General features: G+C 52.1%; 1 protein-coding gene across 9 annotated transcripts in view; it reads right to left on the reverse strand.

The window, feature by feature from the left end:
- Nucleotides 1–6: 6 nt before the first annotated feature.
- TMEM229B (transmembrane protein 229B) overlaps nucleotides 7–22,671 on the reverse strand; it is a 40,485-nt gene continuing 17,820 nt past the window's right edge. For 5 of the 9 annotated variants that reach the window (XM_023755834.1, XM_023755836.1, XM_023755839.1 and 2 more), the window contains exons 2-3: nucleotides 13,978–14,089; nucleotides 7–1,037 (exon numbers count right to left, since the gene is read on the reverse strand). In XM_023755834.1, coding sequence (XP_023611602.1) covers nucleotides 513–1,037; nucleotides 13,978–14,034 — 582 coding nt within the window. In that variant the 5' untranslated portion in view covers nucleotides 14,035–14,089 and the 3' untranslated portion in view covers nucleotides 7–512. Of the gene's footprint in view, nucleotides 1,038–13,907; nucleotides 14,090–15,555; nucleotides 15,667–22,671 lie in introns of those variants that run through there. The other 4 variants (XM_023755842.1, XM_023755843.1, XM_023755835.1 and 1 more) reach the window with 4 other exon arrangements.

Consider the following 22,671-nt stretch of genomic DNA (forward strand, 5'->3'; position numbering starts at 1 on the left):
GCAGCAGCCTAAGCCTCTCAGACCTGCCTCTCGCCTTTTGCCCATTCTCAGAGTCCCGTAGCCAGGGCAGGGCCTGCTGCTTCCAAAGTCACCCGCGCAGTCTAGTCCCTGTGAAGCCTCTGAGCTGGGGTGAGATCCACGGGCCAACCCCCAAGTCCCTTTGCTGCCTCGACAGCCCGCCCCCAACACCAGCCCACAGTGGAGGGATGGGGGCTGCGTGGGGCCCACAGGGCTGAGGCTGGGCTGGGGCTGTGTGCACCCCACAGGGCTGAGGCTGGGCTGGGGTTGTATGCGCCCTATAGGGCTGAGGCTGGGGCTGTGTGCACCCCGCAGGGCTGAGGCTGGGGCTGTGTGCACCCCGCAGGGCTGAGGCTGGGGCTGTGTGGCCCGGCAGGGCTGAGGCCAGGGTGAGGCAGGGCTTGTGCTGTACAGAAGGGGCAACTCCACCAGCTTCGTACTTTTCTCCACAGGGTCCATGAGAGACCCCAGCCCTTCCCCCACGCGTCCCCCACTCAGTTAGTTTTGATGTGGCCGTTGGCCAGGGCGAGGGGGCCTCCGGGCTCCCCCGGCTCAGCGTCCTTGTCGAAGCGCAGGCGGAGGGTGTTCCGGATGATGAACTGCTCCATGATGAGGGCCCCGCAGAACCAGGGCACGGCGTACTCCAGGGTGATGAGGCCCATGAAGTCAAAGTCGAACTGGGAGTAGTCCCAGGGGCAGGCGTTGAACTGGCGCAGGATGAAGCCGGTGGTGAACTCCCACAGGTAGGTCCAGAGCGTGTAGATGAGGCAGCGCACCAGCAGCGGGCAGCGGGCCCGCAGGCGCAGGTACATGCGCTCCACGATCAGGATGGAGGTGCCGTAGATGAAGAGCGCCCACACGCTCGTGACCCCCGGGAACTTCCAGTTAAAGTTCACCACGAACTCCCAGGCCGCCGTGAACATCACCTCGCAGAAGTAGCCGTGGATGGCGTACAGGTACCAGCGGGACAGCGCCGTCAAGGGCTCCACAGAAGCCATGGTGCCCACCGGAGCCAGCTGCTGGGACACAGAGGAGACAGGTGAGAGGGGGAAGGACGGAGGGAGGCAGGGAGGGCTGAGCCTCTCCTGCTGCCTTCCCACCATCCAGTCCAGGTCTCTGACGCAACCAAGGCCGAGTGGATTTCAAACCTGCCTCTGCCTTTCTCTTTGGTTACCAACCATGATCTCGACCTTATTCCATGGTCATTACTTTATCCCATGTTCCTTACCTGAGCCGTGGGCATGAGAAATGAAGAAAGCAAACTACCTCACTGGCTTCCTCTGAGTAACTCTACTCAAATGCTTCTTGAAGGAAGGTGTCTGCTACCCTTCCTAGACTAGCTTTTTTGGATGTGGTCAGTGAGAGAGTCAGCTGGCCTGGTCCATCAATCACCCCCATTTCCAGGCTACGAGCTGGTTTCTCACCAGGCCCCCTGAGGTCCCCATCTCTTCCCTCACTTTTCCTCATGTTTCTGAGATCTTTCTAAGCAAGCCATCATATTCGTCTTTCATGCATGTGTGCTAACGTGTATATAACAACATTTACCATTTTAGTAATTTTTAAGTGTACAATTAAGTACACTGTTGTGCAACCACCACTGCCATCTTTCTCCAGGACCTTTTCAACATCCCCAACTGAAACTCCACATCCATTAAACACGAATTCTCATCCCCTCCCCAGCCCATGGCAACCACCAGTCCACTCTCTGTCTCTATAAATTAGACTACTCTAGGCACCTCATTTAAATGGAATCATGTAATATCTGTCCTTTTGTGTCTGACTTATTTCACTTAGCAGAGTGTCTTCAAGGTTTATCCATATGATAGCATGTGTCAGAATTTCTTTCCCTTTTTAAGGCTGCATTGTGATCCATCTATCTAGATATATCACATTTTGTTTATTCATTTATCCATTAACGGGTTGCTCCTACCTTTTGGCTATTGTGAATAATGCTGCTCGAGTCCCTGCTTCCAACTCTTTTGGGGATATACTCAGAAGTGGAATGGCCGGATCACCTGGTAATTCTATTTTTATTTTTTTGAAGATGGCCTTGCTGTTTTCCACAGCGGCTGTACCGTTTTTACATTCTCACCAGCCACGCACCAGGGTTCCAGTTTCTCTATATCCTTGCCAGCACTTGTTATTTTCTGGTTTTCTGAGGATGGCCATCCTAATGGATATGAAGTGGTAGCTCCTTGTGGTCACATTTGTCCTTAAGTGCTCCCTTAAGCAGGGCTTTGGTGTTTAGTTTCAATAGTGAAAGGAAACCAGTGAGCTGACAGAGGAGAGAATCTTCCCTCCACTTCTCTTCCCCTCCCCCTCCTTTCTCTTAAGGTCCAGTCCTCAGGCCTCTCTGCTTTCTCCTCACCCTTCCCCAGCAGCTGTCTAGACCACTCATTGGCCCTTTATCAAATGCCACCCTATTTACTATTTTAGGCACATGCCCTTTTGATCCAAGTAGGCTGTGTACTCCTTGAGGGCAGCAAATGTTTCCGGTCTTCTCTTCCGCAGCCATGGCACAGGCCTCTCCCAAACAGGCATTCTCTATATGACACGTGTTGTTTATGGGGACGGTGGGATGGGGGAGTCCAGGGCTGCATCGAGGACAGGAAGACAGAGTATGGGATCATGAATCCCAGCAGGGCCAGCTGCCAGTGGATACCAGGCTTGGCATCGCTGTCAACCCCCTCTCCAAGGTGGGAGAGGGGTCAGAGGTTAACAAGATGACATCTGCAGTCTGCCCACCTGTCTAGGAACTCCAGTCTCATTTTTCAGCAGCCTAGTCACAAAATGTACACCTTTATGCATTGCTTTATGGTCTTCCAAGCACTTTCATTCACATTTTGTCATTGGTTTTTACACAATTAAGATTAATGTGGCCCTACCCGGTTTGGCTCAGTGGATAGAGCCATGGACTGACGGGTCTAGGGTTGGATTCTGGTCAAAGGCACATACCTTGATTGTAGGCTTGGTCCCTGGCCCTGGTTGGGGCACATGCAGGAGGCAACCAATGGATGTTTCTGTCTTTCCCTCTCTCTAAAAATCAATGGGGAAAAAATATCCTCGGGTGAGGATTATCAACAACCAAAGAAGATTCATGTGAAGGGCAGGTAATTTTACTCCCACTTTTTTTTTTTAATCCTCACTGGAGGAAGATATGCTTTTCGTTGATTTTAGAGATAGGAAGAGAGAGGAGAGAGAGAGAGAGAGAGAGAGAGAGAGAGAGAGAGGCATTGATGTGAGAGAGAAACATCAATCAGTTGCCTCCTATACGCACCTGGACCAGGGCTAGAACCCACAACCTGGGTATGTGCCCTGACCAGGAATGGAACCCACCACCTTTTGGTGTACAGGATGACGCTCCAACCAACCAAGCCACACCAGCCAGGGCTTTACTCCTGTTTTTTAAGAGAGATAGTTGGGGCTCAGAGAGGTCATTTGCCCATATCCCAGGGCCAGTGAATGCAAGAGCTGAGACTGGCATCTGTATCTCTTGACTTTAAAATGCATCCCACTACAAACTACTCTCCATCTCCTAGACATGAGTGCCTAGTGTCACTCCCCTGTTCAAAAACCTTCAATGGCTCCCTATTTCCTAATGAAACCCTACACCAAGCATGTCAAACACGCAGCCCACGGGCCGCACACGGCCCACAATGAATATTTTTGTGGCCCAGCCAATACAGTGGTATGCACGAAACATTTTAATAACAATTTCGTAACTTAATTTTTACAATATCCTGTTATATATAATCCTATATAATAAAGAGGGAATATGCTAATTGACCCTCATGCTGCCGCAAAGATGTCAGCGCCCACAGCCAATGAGGGAATATGCTAATTGACTGTCCCGCCCTCAAAGATGGCGGCGCCCACAGCCAATAAGGAGGGAATATGCTAATTGCTGCCACGCCCTCAAAGATGGCAGCACCCACAGCCAATAAGGAGGGAATATGCTAACTGACTGTCACACCCTTAAAGATGGTGGCACCCACAGCCAATAAGGAGAGAAAATGCTAATTGACTGCCATGCCCTCAAAGATGGCGGCGTCCAGTCCCCTCAGCCCCACTGGGGCGGCAGTCATGAGGCAAGGCCGGGCCTGGCCATTCTGCACGCCTGCCTCCGGAGTCCCCCAGTCCCCTCAGCCCCCCAGCCTCCCAGGGCCGGCTCGAGGTGCAGGCAAGCCTTGATGTTGGCTGCCCAGCTGCCCAGGGCTGCCCGAGGCTCAAGTAACCAGGGCCGCCCGAGGCTTGCGCTGCCGGCAGTGGCAGCAGCAGAGGTGTGATGGGGGTGTCGCCTTCCCCTGATTGCCGGGTCTCCTCCCGCCCCTGAGGGCTCTCAGGCTGTGAAGAGGGGACAGGCCAGGCTGAGGGACGCCCCCTCCAGTGCATGAATTTTCATGCACTGGGCCTCTAGTTATTAATAATGAACTACAATGTTCGCTAATGACTGATTACTATAATCGTGTTGTATTCATTTCCCTTATGCGCCTTATGCACAGGCACACCATTTCTCCCCACTAATACTAGCAGCGAATATTTTAGCAATCGATTGCCACATCATTAGTCCTGGACTGACTTGTTTGGTGTGCACAACAGGAAATATTTCCCTTTCGGAGAACAAGAAAAATAGGTTTATTTGGTTACCCTTATTAATTTGTGTAGTTATTCAGTATCTGGTAAGTTCATGTTTAAGAAAAAATATTAATTTTTCTTAAAATGTCCTATTATTTTATATTAACGATCACTCATTTATTACAGCCCTTTGTATTCAGCATGTCTTATCAAAATAAACCTACGTTTCTATGAAAATTGAAGCTTTTGTTTTTTTTGCGGCCCACATAAACTTAAACCTTATTTATTTGGCCCGTGTTAGCCTTTGAGTTTGACATGCTTGCCCTAACCATCCTTGGCCTGGCATTCAAGGCTCTCCATGCTCTCACCCTAATCTACTTCTTCAGCCTTACTCTCACAGTCCAGCTCTCTGTTTTACCTCCATGCCTCCGCAAATCCTGTCCATGGTGTTGGTGTGCCTTTCTCCTCTCACCTGCACAAGCACAAACCCAGCTTACAGGTTACCTTTAGAACAAAATCTTTTTCATCCTCCCAGACACAAGTCCTCTCTTTTTCCTCTGAATATCCACAACACTTAATTCTGTCTCCCTTTGGTACATCTGATTTTCAGTTTGTTTTTATTTGTTTGTTTTTAATATGTTTTTATTTATTTTAGAGAGAGAGGAAGGGAGAGGGGTAGAGAGATAGAAACATCACCGATCGGCTGCCTCCTGCACGCCCCCTACTGGGGATTGAGCCCACAACCCAGGCATGTGCCCTGAGCGGGAATCGAATGGGGGACCTCTTGGTTCATGGGTCCATGTTCAACCACTGACCCACACTGCCGAGCTGATTTTTTGTTTTATCATGTTGATAACTTGCAGTCCCCGGCCAGACATCTTTCCGGTGTTCTGCACCTACATATCCCACTCGTTCCTGGATAGTCCACTTAAATGTCCCATAGGCACCTCCAGTTCCTTTCCTAAATCAAACTCATTATCTTTTCCCCAAAACCTGTTATCCTCCTACGACCCATCCTGATTACTGGTACCACCATGCACCCAGTTAGCAGCCGGAAGTCCTGGCGTCATTCTAGCTCCCTTTGCCACATCCCCACTCTCACGTGAGCTCCCTGCGAGTAAGGACCTTGTTCAGCACTGTATCTCCCGTGCCTAGATAGTGCCTGGCACGCAGTAAGCATTACACACAAGGACAAAGACATTTCTTATCATTTAGACACCATCACATAACAAGTCATCCCAAAACTCAGAGGCTTAAATCTACTCTCATGTAAATCTGCAGCTCACGTGTCCATGGGTTGGCAGATCTTGGGACTCAAGACTTCCATCGTAAGACTGTGAGTCCTCTGGAGGCTCGGTCCTGTTTGGCTGGGGTGACTCTCTTACACTTGTTTCTCATCCTCCTCCTGGGCCCAGGGGACTACCCCCAGTATGTTCTTCTCAGGACAAGGGCAAAGGCACAGGAGCGACAAGGCCAATGGCACCAGCGCTTTTCAAGACTTTGGTTAAGCCCAGCCCATGTGGCTCAGTGGTTGAGCGTCAACCCATGAACCAGGAATGTAAAGATCCAAGATAGAATCAATTGAGCTCACAACCCAGTTGATTCTCGGTCAGGGCACATGGCCGGGTTGCAGGATCAATCCCCAGTAGGGCGTGTGGAGGAGACAGCCGATCAATGGTTCTCTCTCATCATTGATGACTCTCTCTCTCCTCTCCCTTCCGCTCTCTGAAATTAACTTTAAAAAACAGTCTATTGCCCTGACCGGTTTGGCTCAGTGGATAGAGCGTCGGCCTGCGAACTGAAAGGTCCCAGGTTCGACTCCGGTCAAGGGCATGTACCTTGGTTGCGGGCACATCCCCAGTAGGAGGTGTGCAGGAGGCGGCTGATCGATGTTTCTCTCTCATTGATGTTTCTAACTCTCTATCCCTCTCCCTTCCTCTCTGTAAAAAATCAATAAAATATATTTTAAAAAAATAATAAATAAAAAAATAAAAAACAGTCTATTAAAAAAGAGATACTAATTAAAAAAAAAAAAAAAGACTGGCCCTAGCCCAGTGGTTCTCAACCTTGGCTGCACATTAGAATCACCTGGGAATCTTTTTAAAATCCTGATTTCGGATTTTAAAAAGATTCCCAGGTGATTCTAATGTGCAGCCAAGGTTGAGAACCACTGCCCTAGCCGATTTGGCTCAGTGGATAGAGTGTCTGCCTGCGTACTGAAGGGTCCCAGGTTCCATTCCAGTCAAGGGCACATGCCCGGGTTGCGGGCTCGATCCCCAGTCGGGGGCGTGCAAGAGGCAGCCAATCGACGATTCTCTCTCATCACTGATGTTTCTACCTGTCTTTCCCTCTCCCTTCCTCTCTGAAATCAATAAAAATATATTAAATAAATAAATAAATACTGGTTAAGTCATGCCCACTAACATCTTGTTGGCCGACACAAATCACATGGCAAAGCACCAAGTCAGCTATTAACGCCTGTCCTTTCTACCTCTTACACATCTCTGAAACCCATCTTCTCTTTATTCCGCTTTCTCATTGCTGCTGCTCTGGTTCAAGCCTTTGTCACCTCTCACCTGGATGACACCAATCATCTCCTCGCCTCCTTTCCAATTCACTCATCACACGATGAAAGAGTGTGTACAAACAGCAGTCTTTCCAAAATGCAAATCCAATGTTTATCCCCATTTAACCATTAGTGGATCTTTACCGTAAGGCCCAAACCCCTGGGGATGGCTGGCAAAGTCTTTAGTGACCCCCCCTTTGCCTCAGATTCTGTCTCAGGTCTTTACATGGCTGTTTTTGCTACCTGGGGTGCCCTTCCCAACTGCAACCTCTACACCCACCCCCACCACAGCCTGTGAATCATAATCCTTCAAGATCCAGCTCCTCCGGGAAGACTTCCCTAAGCGCCTCCAACACCAGAGCTGCCCACTGCCCTGCTGTCCCCTCTGCAGCAGGTCGCATCTGTGACGACACTTCACATTCAGCGTTGCCAGAACGCGCCTGGAGCCGGCACTAGCAGCGGCTTGATGAATGTTTGTTTCCTACAATGTTAAGAGAAAAAGCCAGATTCAAAATTGAATAGTTAATATAATTTTGATTTGGCAAAGGCATACACACGTGTAAATATACAAAGAATTTCGCCACAATCACCTCTGGATGGTGAGTGATATAAGTGACCCTTGCTTCCTTCTTTGTAGTTTTCTGTACAGACTAAAAAATATTTCCAACAAAAATGCGTAACTTTTATAAAAATACATTTTATCTTAAAAATCGTTACATGAATATGTATTACTCATCTTTGTGCCGTGTATGGAGAAAACGCTCAATAAATCTGCCAGGCACATGAACCTAGGAAACCTGAATGCACGTGAAGTTAACACAGGTTCTTCCCTCCTGAGCCATCCCTGACAACAAACCGTGACTCAGGTTTGAATCAGGTGTGGTGGTGAAGCGCAGGACTTCTGCATCCTCCCCGCCTGGGTTTGCCTCCTGGCTGACACCCTCCACCTGCAGGATCTTACATGACTTCCCCCCGCCTCAGTTTCCCTATAGGTAACATGAAGATAATAAGAGGAACTATCTCTGAGGGTTACTGAGTGGATGAATGAGCGAACACACTACTAAGAATACAGCCAACACTCAAGAAAGGGTGGCTATCGTTTCTGGCACAGAGCCAGGCTTGCTGGTCAGCTTCTCCTACTTCCAGTGCCCCCTTCCCCCTGAGACAGGGTCATCCGGCCCCGGCCCTCACTCGCAGCCAGGCAGCCTCCTTTGCCAAGCAGGCCAGGCCTGTATCTCCACCCAGAGCACCAACCTGGCAGTCAAATACCCCTGTGAAAACAACCGCACAAACAGCCGCAGGGAGAGCACATTCCGCCGGACTGGGGAGGGGGGGGGGGCGGGGGCGGGTGCAGGACCAGCGCTCGGAAGGCCAGGCTGGAGAAAAGGGGCACAGCTTCTCACACCCTCGTTTTATCCTGAGCTCCCAACAGACCACTGTCTCCCGCCCCACTCGCGCCTCTGAACTCGGGTCTGTCCACCGACCTGCACTTGAACCCCAGGCTCCTCCATCCCACAGGATCCGGGAAGGGGCTTCCTACTCAGCCAAGCACACAACTCCGTTCTTCGCTCAAGTCGGCTCCCACCTGGATGCTGATTTTTAAATCCTGCTCGCTTTGCCGATTGGTCTCACCTTTTGGGACGGCCAAGAATGGGCTCCCGGTCGGTCGGTCAGTAACAAACCAGAGGCTCCCGTGGCCCCCTGAGCAGGCGACTTGGAAGAGCTGGACTCCCAAGCCTTACGAGCAGAAGCAAGAATAAAGAGAGAGAGAGAGAGCTGTCACAGGGAGAGAGAGGGCAAGCCGCTGAACAGAAGAGAGGACGAGGGAGAGAACGGGGTGCCAGAGGCCTGGGTTCTGTTCCTGGGATCTTCTGTGCCTGAAAGAACGGGGGTAGGTGGAGGGGGAGCATATCTAAGCAAGGCCAGACCGCATCTGAGGTGTCGTGCCAGAGAACTCGCCTGGTTCATGCAAGATAAATGGGAGAACCAGGAAGTCCTGGCTGGGGCCAGGAGATGGGGGTGAAGACAAGGAACCTCAAGGTAAGATAGTGTCGTCAGCTGGGATGGGACAGACACTAAGGTTAGAGGCAGGCAGTGTCTCGGGGGGATTTTCAGAACTCCACTCCCCAAACCCATGTCTAATAACCACAGGTGCCGTTGCTTCCCCTGAGCTCACCCACCCTCGGCTAGGTCCAACAGATACCTATCCCTGCCTGGCCTCCACCCACCTGAGCCTTTTGCCCCTGCCCCTTCCCCTACCTCCTCGCTCGGCCCCGGGATCGGAGCCCTGGGAAGAAACGGATCCGGAAGAGCCCGCAGCGCACTGAGCATGCTGGATGCTGGCCGCTTCCTCCTGGTGACAAACACACCATCCTGAGAACCAGGACACAAAAATGGAACAGCCCGGGCAAGAACGTTTAGGGTGGAGTAAAGAGGAGAGTGTGGGCCAGACTGAAGGCAGGAAAAAAGTGTGGACAGTCTCACAAGAGGGATTTGGGGGAACAGCACTCGAGTAAGTACAAGTGTCGATGAAACTCCTCAAACCTGTTGGTCAATGGGGCTGGGAACACGGCGTTCCAGCAAAGGGCCAGGACTCAAGGACTTTCCCGGCAGCACACGGCTCCTCCAAGGACGGGTGACGGGAGGGGAGAGGGCTCCCTCCAGAGCCCTGCTCCCGAGGACTGTCTCCCGCTGCTCTCAGGGCCTGCTGAGCCATTCCTCAGGGTGCCGGAGAGCAGAGCCAGTAGTTGAGAGGAGCGAAGAGAAGGCATAAAAGCCCAAGGCAGGCTGGAAGCAAAACCAGATGAGATGACTGTCCTCGGTTTTGCCAAAAACTCCCATCTTGTTCCAGGAAGCTGAGGTGCCACACACAGTGACTCAAGGTCCAAAGGAGCACCTTGTTAGAAAACTGGGCTTCCCCTCCATGTAGCCAGGCCAAGTAAGCCTTCCTCTTTCACCCCCTCTACTTCCCAAATTTCACTCCCCATCCCCAGGTACACAAATCACTACAGTTTTATGCTCTGGGGAGATGCGGTGGGGCACAGCCCTGAGGGCAAGACGGTGGGGGTGGGGCTTGAGTGACCGTGAGCCCAGGCCCCTGACAGAGCCTGTACTGCAGGTGAGTGGGATCCATGAGCTGCCCTTGCATCTGGGCATCTGGGTGCATCCTGAGCTTCCCCTGTGGTTATCAAGTTGGGGGGGGAGCTTGCTTCCGGACCAGAAGGGAAGCAAGTGGGGAAAAACACCTGTGGTCACTGGCTGGCCCAGATGCCAGAGTTCCACCCTCTCTTGCTATGGGCATCCCCTAGGAAAGTCCCCTGGGATGGTCCTCCCTCCACCTCTCAGTCACAATCTTCTATGTATATAAAAGGCTAATATGCAAAGTGTCCCCATGGGAGTTCGACCGGAGTTCTATCACTCGCTATGACATGCGCTGGGCACCAGGTGCAGTGCGGAATGAAGAAAGGCCCCAGCCGGTGGCCAGGGAAGGCTGGCCCCGGCTGGTGGCCAGCAGCTGGCAGCCAGGAAAGGGAGGCCCTAGCTAGCAGCCAGAAGGAAGGCCCCGGCTGGCAGCTGGAAGGCCCCAATCGACCCTGATCGCTGGCCAGGCCTAGGAACCCTACCCGTGCATGAATTTCGTGCACCAGGCCTCTAGTAATATTAATAATCAGGCATCTTCTCAGCACTTTCCATGTATTAACTCTGATATTCTTCAAGCCCATTTTACAGATGGGGAAACTGAGGCAGAGAAAGACTAAATAATTAGCCTAAGTTCTTACAGCTGTACAAGGCAGAGGTGGGACTCGAGCCCAGCTCCAGAGCCTTTAGTACCCCCAGCATACTGCAGTGCTCGAAGCTGACTACAGGCTCCTCTGAGGGCACTACCATTTTCCGAGTTTCTGCTTCTGGAAAGCTGGACGGTACATGGAGAGACAACAGGAAACAAGAAGGATATGAGATTTAAGGTAGATTATTAGTGAAGCTCAGAATGGGTGTTGGAGCTACCAAGGCTTTCAGACTGTTGTGGGAGGCCATGTTCTGTTCTGAGGCCAAGGTCTGGCAGGATCTGCACAAAGGTCCTCCAGGGTCACAAGCTGACCCTCTCAGGACCAGGACAGCCACCTCTCAGGGCCTCAAGGCATGTGCCATTCAAAGATCCCCTACCAGGACACGCATTACCTGCAGCCTCCCCAACTGCCAGCTGCCACGATACTGCTGGGAATCTCAGATGGCCCAGCCCTGCCCGCCAGGAGCAGTGGCCAACGCGCAGGCTGGCCAGAGAAGCCCTGTGCCTGGACCAACAGCAGCCAGAGTGTCAGGGGCAACCGTTCCACACAGGCCAGCAAGCAGGGGAGGGTCTCAGATGCTAAGCAAATCCCAGCGGGCAGGCGCAGGGGGAAGTGGGCTTGAGGGACCGTCAGCCCTGACACAGAGGTTCTATAGGGCTCAAGCAACAAAGGGCACTCGCGGATGGTCCTGTAGGCTGGGCACCCTGTGCATGGCCAGCAAGGCTCTTTCAGACCTCATGTGGCTGCCTCCCTGTTGTCATTTAGGTCTCAGGTCAACGGTCACCCCTCACACCTCTGATCTCTGATCCAAAATCGCCTCCCTGTCACTCACATCACCCCATTTCATTTTCTTCACAGCACTCTCACATTCTGATATTTTGCTACTTGTTCATTGTCTTACCCCCCTGCCCCATACACACACACACAATTAGAGAAAAAGTTCCATCAGGATAGGGGCTCTGTCCAGTGCCTAGGACAGTGCCTGGCAACAAGACCCACTACTGCCTATAGAATGAATGAATGAATGAATGAATGGGCCCAAGCAGGCACAGCCCCTTAAACACTGATGAGGGCAGATATAAACAGCTAGCCAGCTTAACCTTTCTATTCTCCTCTTTCTCCTGTTTTTTAAAATTTCAATTCTATCATTTTAAAATATCTTTTTTATTTTTTTCTGATTACAAATGTAACATGCTCACATTTGAAATTTAAACATTACAGAAAGGAATGACTTAGAAAGCAAAGTCCCCCATCACCCCACATCGTAGAGAAAGTCACCATTAATGGTGGGCTGTGTATTCATCCAGATTAAAGTTTGTTTTAAGAGAAAATCCAGGCATCTTAGGAGGAAAAGTCTCTCATAATTCCACCAAACTAGCAGCCATTATCATTTCCTCTTTGCAATCTTTTCTCACAAGTTTATTTTACAAGTTACCCGAATGTACTTGTTCTGTAACCTGATATTAGCACTTATTATATCATACACTGTTTTTCCAAATTAGTGTGTTGCCTATGTGCTCATTACTATAATGGCTGTGTAATATTCCACAAGTAGAAAATTATAATTTGCTTAACACAGATGTTCAACAAAGGGAGAACAACTGTTTCCCATTTCCACTGTTACCCCGACACCAAAGAAACATCTTGTTTTATGCCTGTAACAAAATAATTCAGCCCCTTTCTTCTCTGGGACTATCTGTTAATGAATAATTCCAGAAGTAGGGTCACTGGACAGAGGGCACCACAGTTTTAAGGCTGGTGATGTAGACTGCTCTGGGGAAGTCTGTGTTATGTGGGTAAGAGGTCTCCTGACTGAGTCACCGCATTCCCACAGCGGCCTCCATGGGCCTCTCTCCACCCCCACGCCACTCCCACGGTCCAGGCACACTCACAACACGCCGGCCACAAAGCAACCCAAGAGCATGCTTCCTGAAAGACCCTCCTCGCACAAACTGACTTTGCAAGCCCCAACTCAGTGAACACAGATTCTAGCCCTGAGTACACTCTCAGCTGGCAGTAGAGTCAAGCTCCACCTAAAGCTGAGAAATACCTGGTTACTCTCTTCCCTCCTGCAAGCTCCTCTGTGGAACCGAAGGCTCCGGCTCCCATGGACCAGCCCAGCTGCTCCTGAACGCTTGTCCAGTCAGGTGTGCAAAAGCACCCCCTCTCCCTGCCCTGCCTTCCAGGGGGGCTCTCTGCCTGCTGGTCCCTGGTCCCACACACAGAACAGCCTTCAGGCCTCTGGGGCTTGGAAATGCTGACAATGGTCATACTTAAAAGCATCATCCAGGAAAAGCCAGAGGCCAAGGTTGGGAAGAAAGGCCACATGAGGACAGGCGATGCTCTGTAGTTGGGGGCCTCTCGCCCTACACGAAGCTCATCTGGACTGAAGAGGAGACACAGGTAATGGGACAAAAGCAGCAGACGCCCCGATGGCCAGTTTTATGGCAGCTCAGGTGCCACAAATCCCTTACCTCCCAGTGCCCCCGATGCTCTACCCGAGTCACAGAAACTGACCATGGCATCTGGGCAGAGTCCAAGTCCCAGGGGAGGCACAGTTCCTATTGACAGAAGTGGAGCCCAAGGCTCAAAGCATCCGTGAGCCTACAGACAAGGAGGGTTTGGGAAGATGCGTCTCCTGGGTGCTGGGTGTCTCATGCCACTCACGTCGCCTGAGTCTGGCCTCATTTTTAGAGGCCATGACTCCAGCAAGGGACATGGCCTGACACTGCTGGACCCTGCCCGCCCATTCCCACCCTATTCTCCTCTGGGACTACTTCTTGATGCACAATTCCAGAAGGGGGCCCCGGAAAGGGGTTACAGGGGCCCTGGACAGGGGTTACGGGGGCCCTGGCAGGCCCTGGGACGGACGCAGGCTCAGGCCAGGACTTCCTGACCTGGTTCCACCCTGCCGAGGCCGCGAGGGCTGGCTCTCCCCGGGGAGCCTGTAACACACTCACTTATCACACCCTTCAGTGCGCAGCTCAGAACAGACATCAGGGTCGCTGTCCAGGAGTGTCCTGGGTTCACCTTTGTCCTGGTGCCTGGTTGGGCGACCGTGCCATTCTCAGCAGCGTGGGCGAGCATTAGTCCCAGGGCTTAGCCGATCCTCGGCTAGTGGGCAGGTGGCTTCCATGTGTCCCTGGAAATAAAAGAGAAGATGTTCTTTAGCTTAAACTCTCCCCAGCTCCGAGCCACCGGGCCAGCCAGAGAAGCAGCCTCAAGGGCCCAGCTCCAGGGTCAGCACTAGACACTCGTCCTGTCCGCACTGCCTGATCCCTTTCCTGGAACCGGCCACCTCCTCCAGGCTGGCCTGTCTGCTCGGGTCTGGTTAATCCAGCAACAAGAGCCCTGGATCCATCCCAAGTCACATCCCAAGTGGGGCCAGGACTCAGGACTTCTTTTACCACGAGGGAATGTGTGCTCCCTCGTAAATCAGAGAGCGGATATAATCTCACAATCCAGCTCCATTCTTACTTAGCTTCAGCTTCTTACCTTCACCCTGTAGTGGGTACGTCTGTTCCCAAAGGGGGGTCAAGAGCCCCATGGAGGGTAGGCACTGTCGGATGCTGGTTTCAGCATTTAGGGAGTTACAACAACAAGCACACCATCAAAATAGGTGCTAACCCCTCTACCCACAGTCCCACCACCCTAATACTTAGCTCATTCTATTATTTTGTCATTATTGTTGTGGAAGCCTTCATATTAACATCTGCAACTGACAACAGCTGCTGTAACTCTAACTTGACAACGTCCCTGGCCATGTACGTTTCCAATAGATCCCTAGGACTAGACCGTTTGATAGAGATTCCCAGGTTTTTTGTTTTAATATGAAGGTGCTGAAGCTTCCCTGAGAACCCCTTAAACCAGGGGTCCTCAAACTTTTTAAACAGGGGGCCAGTTCACTGTCCCTCAGACCGTTGGAGGGCCGGACTATAGCTTAAAAAAAAACTATGAACAAATTCCTATGCACACTGCACATATCTTATTTTGAAGTAAAAAAACAAAACGGGAACAAATACAATATTTGTATTTGCATGTGGCCCGCGGGCCGTAGTTTGAGGACCCCTGCCTTAAATGACAGCACCATCGGCACAACTCCAAGGACAGGTGCGGCACGGCCTATGGAAGGAGCACTGGCCACTCGGAAGCGGACAAGAATAATATGACTGGGGGAGGGGGAGAGCAGAGGGCAGCTAGCGCCATCCCCCCTGGATGGCCAAACAGGGTGGGCCACAGTGGGGCTACCCCCTGCTGACACCTACGGTCACCTTCCCCCTGCCCCACCCCAGGCCCTATGAGCAGAGGTGTCTCAGGCCTTTGCTCCCTAAGCTGACAACTTGCAAGAAGTGACAGGGCAGGGGTTGGGGACCTGAAATCCATTGTGTGCACCTGTGCTGATGGGTGGAGACGGTGTGCACCCCTGGGTCTCTCCCCTGCGCTGAGAAATGAAGGGCAGAGGCTGTGCTGGGCACTGGGCTCCTGGGCTCTGCCTCTGTCCCTCCCAGCTCCTCCACACACAGGAGCCTCCAACCCTGCCCCACCCCTCAGCCTCCTCCCGGCTCCCTGCCTGCCTGAGGGTGGGCAAGAGATCACCAAGGCACATACCTATCCCCTCGAGGAAGGGCTTTAACGGGGCATGTTCGACACCCCAGCACCACCATGACCCTGTGCCTGGGGAGTTCGAAGCCACCCCTGGGTACGGGCACGTCCCCTTCCCTGCGCCCTAAGCAGGCCACATCCACCGCACAAGTCGAAACCAAAACAGAAACAGGAACCAAAGCCCACATCCTGGCAGCAGAGCCTGCTGGTCGCTGAAGTCAGCCCTGGGAGCCCAGCCCACTGCTGGCTGAGGTACCACCCTGGCAGATGAAGCCGACGCAGTCAGAGCAGGACACCTCCTGCTTCCTAGTCTTCCCCAGGGAGCTGGTGGGGGCTGGATGAGGAGGTGATGGTATAGTGCCGGGGGGGGGGGGGAGTCCCAGCCCCCTCCAGCACTTCCTGCCCCCTTCAAGTAGGTCCCAGGGGGCACAGGGCATTAGGCTCCTCTGTGGGCTGCCTGGCCTGAACCCGTTGATAGAGCACATGAATGTGTGAGGAGCCCTGAAAACAACGAACATGTGCGTAGAACTTAGACTTTTTGGAGTATATCATCTCTCATGATTTCGCTGAGACTCCTGCGGGGAGGGCAGGAATTATCACCCCTCACTCCCATTTTAGAGATGGAAACACTGAGTCTCAGGATATTAAGAAATTGGGCCAGATCCACACATTTGATTCAACCCTGGTCCTCAGGCTCTAGAGTCACTCCCCTCCCCATGCAGCAGGCCTTCAAACTGCTTTCGATCCAATCCCACCCTTAAGGCACATGTCTGCACTTCGTTATGTGTCACCTACTTAGTCCATTCTGCAAGCTTCGTATTTGTAAACATACAGCCGAGTTTGTCCATACAGTTGTTCCCTGGACAGGCCAGGCACTGCTAGGAGCCTGAAGAGGAGACCCCCACACGGCTTCAAGCCTCTCTACCTGCCTTCTCTGCAGCCCACCGCACCCACTCCTCCTCCAAGACCCTGCTCCCACCTCACCCCTTTGGCGATGATGCCATCTTCCCACAGTCCCCCATCGCCAATGTCCCCACAGGCCCTTGAACATCCTTCTGTTGAAACGTAATTTTCCAGACTGTTGAATCTCAGAGGGAAGGCAGGGGTGGGTGGGAAGAGATCAACCCGAGGATGTGTATGCATATATGCATAACCCATGGACACAGACAATAGGGTGGTGAAGGCCTGGGGCAGGGGACGGGGCAGACTAGAAGGGGTCAATGGGGGGAGGAGGGGGGCATATGTAATATTTCAACAATAAATATTTAAATTAAAAAATAAATGTAAAACAAGAAACACTGTTCCATCTTTAAAATCATTATGTGTCTGTTTCCCCCTCCACAGAATGAATTCCAAGACCATGAAATGTCTGTTTGATGGCTAGAGACACACAAGGAAGAGAAGGGCCCAGCTAAATTCTTGGGGGATTGCACCATCCAGTGTTATTCACCAAACATAGTGATGGCTGGGGATCTCCTCTCATTTTCAGGCTATCAGCACGGAAGGGCTTTCTCTGGAGATGAGGGAAGAAAGAAGGATGCTCATGCCCCTTTCTCCCGCTTCCCAAGAGCCATCACCTGGACTGAGCGGTGTGGATAGATGAGGTGGGTGCCTTGGGTCTGGACAATCCAGAAGACATGTCACTTGAGAAAGTCTGGGGCAGGATTGGAGCGTCCCAAGCATCCCCAGGGACAGTGCAGGCTCCAAGCTCAGGGTCAGGCCAGAGACTGACAATGCCTGTTCTGTTATTTCTACAAGGTGCTGGCCCTCTCAAAAGGCACATCCAGTTTTCACACAAGTGGGACTCATTTCCCAGAGAGGTTTACCCAGCGGCTGCTGGCAGGAAATTCCCTCTGCATCATTCTCTCTCCTCCCCTGTAACTATGTAGGGTAAGCTGGGTTTGCAGGATTCAATCTCTGCTTCTCTGACAGGAACCTAAAAAACAAATCTAGCCCTGGCTGGTTTGGTTCAGTGGTTAGAGTGTCGGCCCTCTGACCGAAGGGTCGAGGGTTCGATTTCTGGTCAAGGGCAGGTACCTTGGTGGCAGGCTCGATCCCCAGGGCCCGGTTGGGGCAAATGCAGGAGGCAACCAATCGATGTGTCTCTCTCACACCCTCTCATCCACCCTCTCCAAAAAAATCAATGGGAAAATATCGTCGGGTGAGGATTAAACAAACAAAAGCAAGAAACAAACAAACCAACAACAAATCTACCCCAACTCACCGCCCACACCTAAATGGCCCAGAACCTGAGACTGGAGCCAGGAAGCACACTACCCCTCTGTCTCTCCCACTCGCCTCTTCCTTAACTCTCCCCAAATCTACTTCACCGCAGGTTCCCACGAAGGAAAGAGAAGCTGCCCCAAAGGGCCATTGCGAGCCCTCTGGTCACTCAAAGTCCTCCCAGTTCTTCCCATGTGACACAGAACGAATGCTTGTACTTGTCCTGCAGGAAGACCAGCCCTAAACACAAGTGGATTTGGCAACTTCCCAAACCAAGGAGTGACCACACTCAGCTACAAATATAATTGGGGTTCCAATCCCCTGGGGAGCGAGGAGGCCCAGGCCCTGGGACCTGACTGGCATAGGCAAGGGGGGTGAAGACGGGATGGACTCCACCTGACCTTGCCTTCTACTCTGGGCCCGCTCCCTCAGGGCTCGGAATCTGGGTTTCCCTGTTGGCCGGACATCTCGCCACCCTGCCTTCTGTCTCACCTGGAGGCCACCTGTCCTCTCTTCCTCCCCGCCTCCCCTCCAGGTCACTCTAACTTACATGGCCCTCCCATGTTCCCCCTGCATGAACCCTGACAGCCCAGTCCCTGTACCTCAGAGGGTGGTCTCTGGCCCCAGGCCCCTCTCCTGCCCTCCCCCCCCCCCGCCCCCCTGGCTCCTGGCACTGGGTAACTGCTGCTTGCTGCCTGAAAGGCTGGACAGCTGCTGGGCTCTCTAATTAGCTGCCTGGCCGCGGTCCCAGGGCGAGGCATGTGTTACTGTAAAGAGCTGCCTCGCCTCCCCTTCATCAATAATCCCCTATGCAGCTCCCATCAGGTGGCAGCTGAAGGGCCCTGGAAATCCTTGTCACATGAGACCAGCAAGCCTCCTCCTGCCAGCCGTGGTCTCACAGACTCGCTGACAAAGTGACCAGACATTTATTTATCTGGTTCTCCCTATTACTGCCATGTCCCCCACACGTTACCCCACCACACCATGCCTTTGGGGCAATGGGGGCCCACTCCCTCAATCGCCTCACCAGTGGAGGCAGAAAGAAGCCCAGTGGGTCTTTCAGAGGACATGCCAGGACCGCCTCAATAGCACGACACCAGTGCCCTCCTTTCCACAGCTTTCTACAGCCAAGTCACCCCAGAGACCTCCCACAACCAGGAGACCTGGTCCCAGAAGTCCTGTGGAGGCTGGTTATTTACTCGAGGTATTGTATCCCAGTGGTCAACAAATATTTATTGAGACCCCATGAAGGCCAGGCCCTGCACCCAGTGTGAACAGGACAACGTTCCTGCCCGCTGGAGCGCAAGCTGGCGGGGAGACAGACAGTAGGTATGCAGCCCATGCTTACTGTAATTTCTTTTATTTTCTTTAACCCTCACTCGAGAGAGAAATATCGATGTGATAGAAACACATCCATTGGTTGCCTCCTGCATGTGCCCTGACCAGGGCCCAGGCCGGGGGAGGAGCCTGTAACCAAGGTACGTGCCCTTGACTGGAATCAAACCTGGGACCCTTCAGTCCGCAGGCCGCTGCTCTGTCCAATGAACCGGCTAGAAGAGCCATGCTGTAATTTCCAATGTTGGGGCACAAAGAAGGGGAGAGGCCTGACAGGGGACAGAAAGAAACCGGGTGTTAGAAAGTGCGTCTTAGACTTCGGTAAGGCGGTAGCCTTTGGACATAGATCAGAAAGATGAAAAGAGCTTTGGGAAAAGCATTCCAGGCAGAGGGAACAGTCAGTGAAAAGACCGAGGTAGGAGCAAGCTAAACAAGTATGAGAAACAGCAAGGCCAGAGTAGCTAGAGTAAGTATAATTAAGCGGACAGACATGTCCTACCCCTTATCGCAAAAGTCTTCTCGCGGTCCCTGCAATGCCAGCTGGGCCAGGGCAAGACCCCCCCAGGTGCCAAGAGAACATGACCGTCAACGAAGATTCCCCCTGCAGGCAGGGGCTGGAAACTGTGGGTCCTAGTCAGCGATGCACCGTGTTTATCAACAAACGAAAGGAACATTGAGATCATATGACTGATGGCCTGTAATTTCTATCTGCTTCTGAACCAAAGAATTTAAGTAACTTTACCAGGCCCTCTCTGGCCTGGGTGTTTCACTTTAACAAGAAAGTAAATGTTCCTTCTTACTCCAGCTAGTTTGTTGGGCTTTCTGTCACTTGCAATCAAGAAAATCTGGACCAACACACGTGATTTCCCCTTTCTGGAACACACCTAGTTGGCACGAGGATCACGTATCTGAGCACCACCTGCCTACCTCCGCTGCTGCGAAAACCAGACCGTAAGGTGCAGAACGAGAAGGCAGGTCAGACAAGGCGGGTCAATCTCAGCAAGGTGGTCATAGCTTTGGGGGCTTCCCTTCTGGCTACTACCCCAACTTTGTCATGTCCTCTTGACTGGTAGAGAGGATAACTCACCTGACTCTTGCTAGCAACCCAGCACACCCTGACTATCTTCTGTAAACAGGATACATGAAAACTAGCAGCCTGGAGATAAGGCACAAGCCAAGAACAGGTAGTGCACGAATATATTATTTTTCTACAAACTCCAGAACTGCACTATTCCATGTGATAGCCACTGCCTACAACTGGATATTTAAATTTTAATTAACTAAAAGTGGGTAATATAAAAAATTCCTTCCTCAGCTGCACTAGCCACATTAAGTGCTCAGCAGCTAAGTGTGGCTGGTGTCTACCATACTGGACGGTGTAGAGATAGAGCATGTCCATCACCACTGGACTGCACTGCTCTAGGACTAACCAAGGGTGAGCAGAAGGCTGCCCAACACACAGACCTAAGGCTGAGCTCCATTTCCTTGCTCTTGGAAACCCTTCCCTTTTGAACAGACACCCCTGCCCTGCCTCTTCCTCAAGCTCAGGCCACGTTAACCAAGGCTGCCACTGTGAGATGGAGAGAGGGTCAAGCCTTGTTCCATGAAAGTCACTGTCCACTGTCTGAGGAGTGACTTACCTCCAAGAGCCCAGGAGAGGGCCCTGCCTACTGGTGAATGGGGCCAGCCACTAGGTCTCTGGCTGTAACTCAGTCTAGGGATGCTGCTTGGAGTGTTAAGAACGCCACACCATTTATTGGGCATCTTCCATGTGCCAGGTCATCTCATTAGTCCCCTCCACACACAGGTCACCTCAGCACTCCCCTCCACAAGGCTATGAGGCAGACATTAACTCTGACTTTATTCAGGAGGCAAGAGAAGCTCAAAGAAGTCAATGGGAGGGCCAGCACTTTTCCCCCCACACCACTCTTGAGATGGGGGCATGTGGATGGAAACTAAGAGACTTAATTTACCTATGGCAACAGGCCACCCACAGTTGGCAATAGGTTCTCATGGCAGACAGTCTCATGTGAGCTGCGCCTCCCAGCCTCCTCCAGTCCACCCAGGGGCTTGGGAGAGCCGCCTTCCAAGGGTCTGCTCATGAAGGCCCAGGTACTGCAGACATCCCATCAGAACCCCAGGAAGGCCCTAGCACAGATCAGCCTGGGACGGCGGGAGAGGGTCAGAACACGGACATGTGGCATTTATCCTGGGCAAAGAGGGGAGGGGCATGATCAAACTTCTGTCTTAGAAGGCAATCTGTTCCTCATCTCCGCACCCATGCTCTGGATAGCACGTGACATACAGTAGAGACTCGGTATCCCTGGGTCAGAGGGCCTGGCCAGGAGGAGCCGAAGGGCAAGTACATTGGATGAAGGACTGAGGAATGAGAGTTTTTCTGGGGGAGCTGTGACGGACGCTGTTTGCTCTACACTTGACCCCAATCCAACCGTCCCTTTCGCTAATGCCCTGCCAAGGCATTAGGGGTGAGTTAATTAACTGACAGGCTAATTTTTAAGTTGATAATGTATGGCCTGCGAATGATGTCATAAATACCAAATGGCCCTTGGCAGAAAAACAGTTCCCCGCCCCTGCGTTCCTTTAAGGAATGGCACAGAGGAAACGGCAGCATCCACTGGGCTGGGCACTGGCTGCAGCCAGGCCCTCGCACCATGGGCCTTAGCCAGAAAGCCTGGCTCCTCACTCCATCCCTCACCGGACAGCTCCATCTACCTCTAAAGAAGTGAGCCTCACACCATGCTCAAAATATGGCTCCAAACAGCACTTAGGCAAGAGTAATTAAAGGGAATGTTATCTCACTCAGTCTCTCATTAGCCACGTAATTAGACTGCTGAAAATAATTAACATTCCTTTTGACAAAGGAAACAGAGGACCCGTTACATTCATCAGGACAGCCTCAGAGCAGCCTCAGTGAGGCCCAGGCCAAGGAGAGAACTCCACCTCCCAGTCCCCTGCAGGACAGAGTCAGCATCCGGTAACGACCCAGAGGCAAGATGCGAGACCCGGCCTGGGCTGGGCTCTAGGGCGAGCTGGTGCACACGTGCCCTGATGTACGCGCTACAGATAACAATAACACTTGTACACAATCAGAGGAAAAGGACTCGAAGGAAACGCATGGCTGTTTCTAGACGGGAGGCCAGGGGCATATGCCTGCCTTCCCTAAGGCCCTAGAAAATGACAGAAAAGGCCTTTTCTAGGAAGAATAAATCCATTACCGTCCTAGAAAACAGGAAGGAATTATATGGATTCCCTGACAATGGACGGTAGATGGGAATAAACATGGAGAAACCACAACCATGACAGAATAATAATAATAGATACTCCTATAGCACATATGTATGCCAGACATTGCTCTAAGAACTCTGGCACATATTAACTCATTTAACCCCCACAAAAATCCTTTGAGATAGAGAATATTATTATCCCTACTTTATAAATAAGACCCTGGGTCACACGGCTTTCCCGAGGCACAGAGCCAGTAAGTGTCAGGGCCGAGATGTGAACCCAGGCAGTGTAGCTGAGGGCTCTACGCTCAGCCAGGTG

The sequence above is a fragment of the Myotis lucifugus genome, unplaced genomic scaffold (assembly GCF_000147115.1).
Source record: "Myotis lucifugus unplaced genomic scaffold, Myoluc2.0 scaffold_85, whole genome shotgun sequence".
Taxonomy (NCBI): Eukaryota; Metazoa; Chordata; class Mammalia; order Chiroptera; family Vespertilionidae; genus Myotis; species Myotis lucifugus.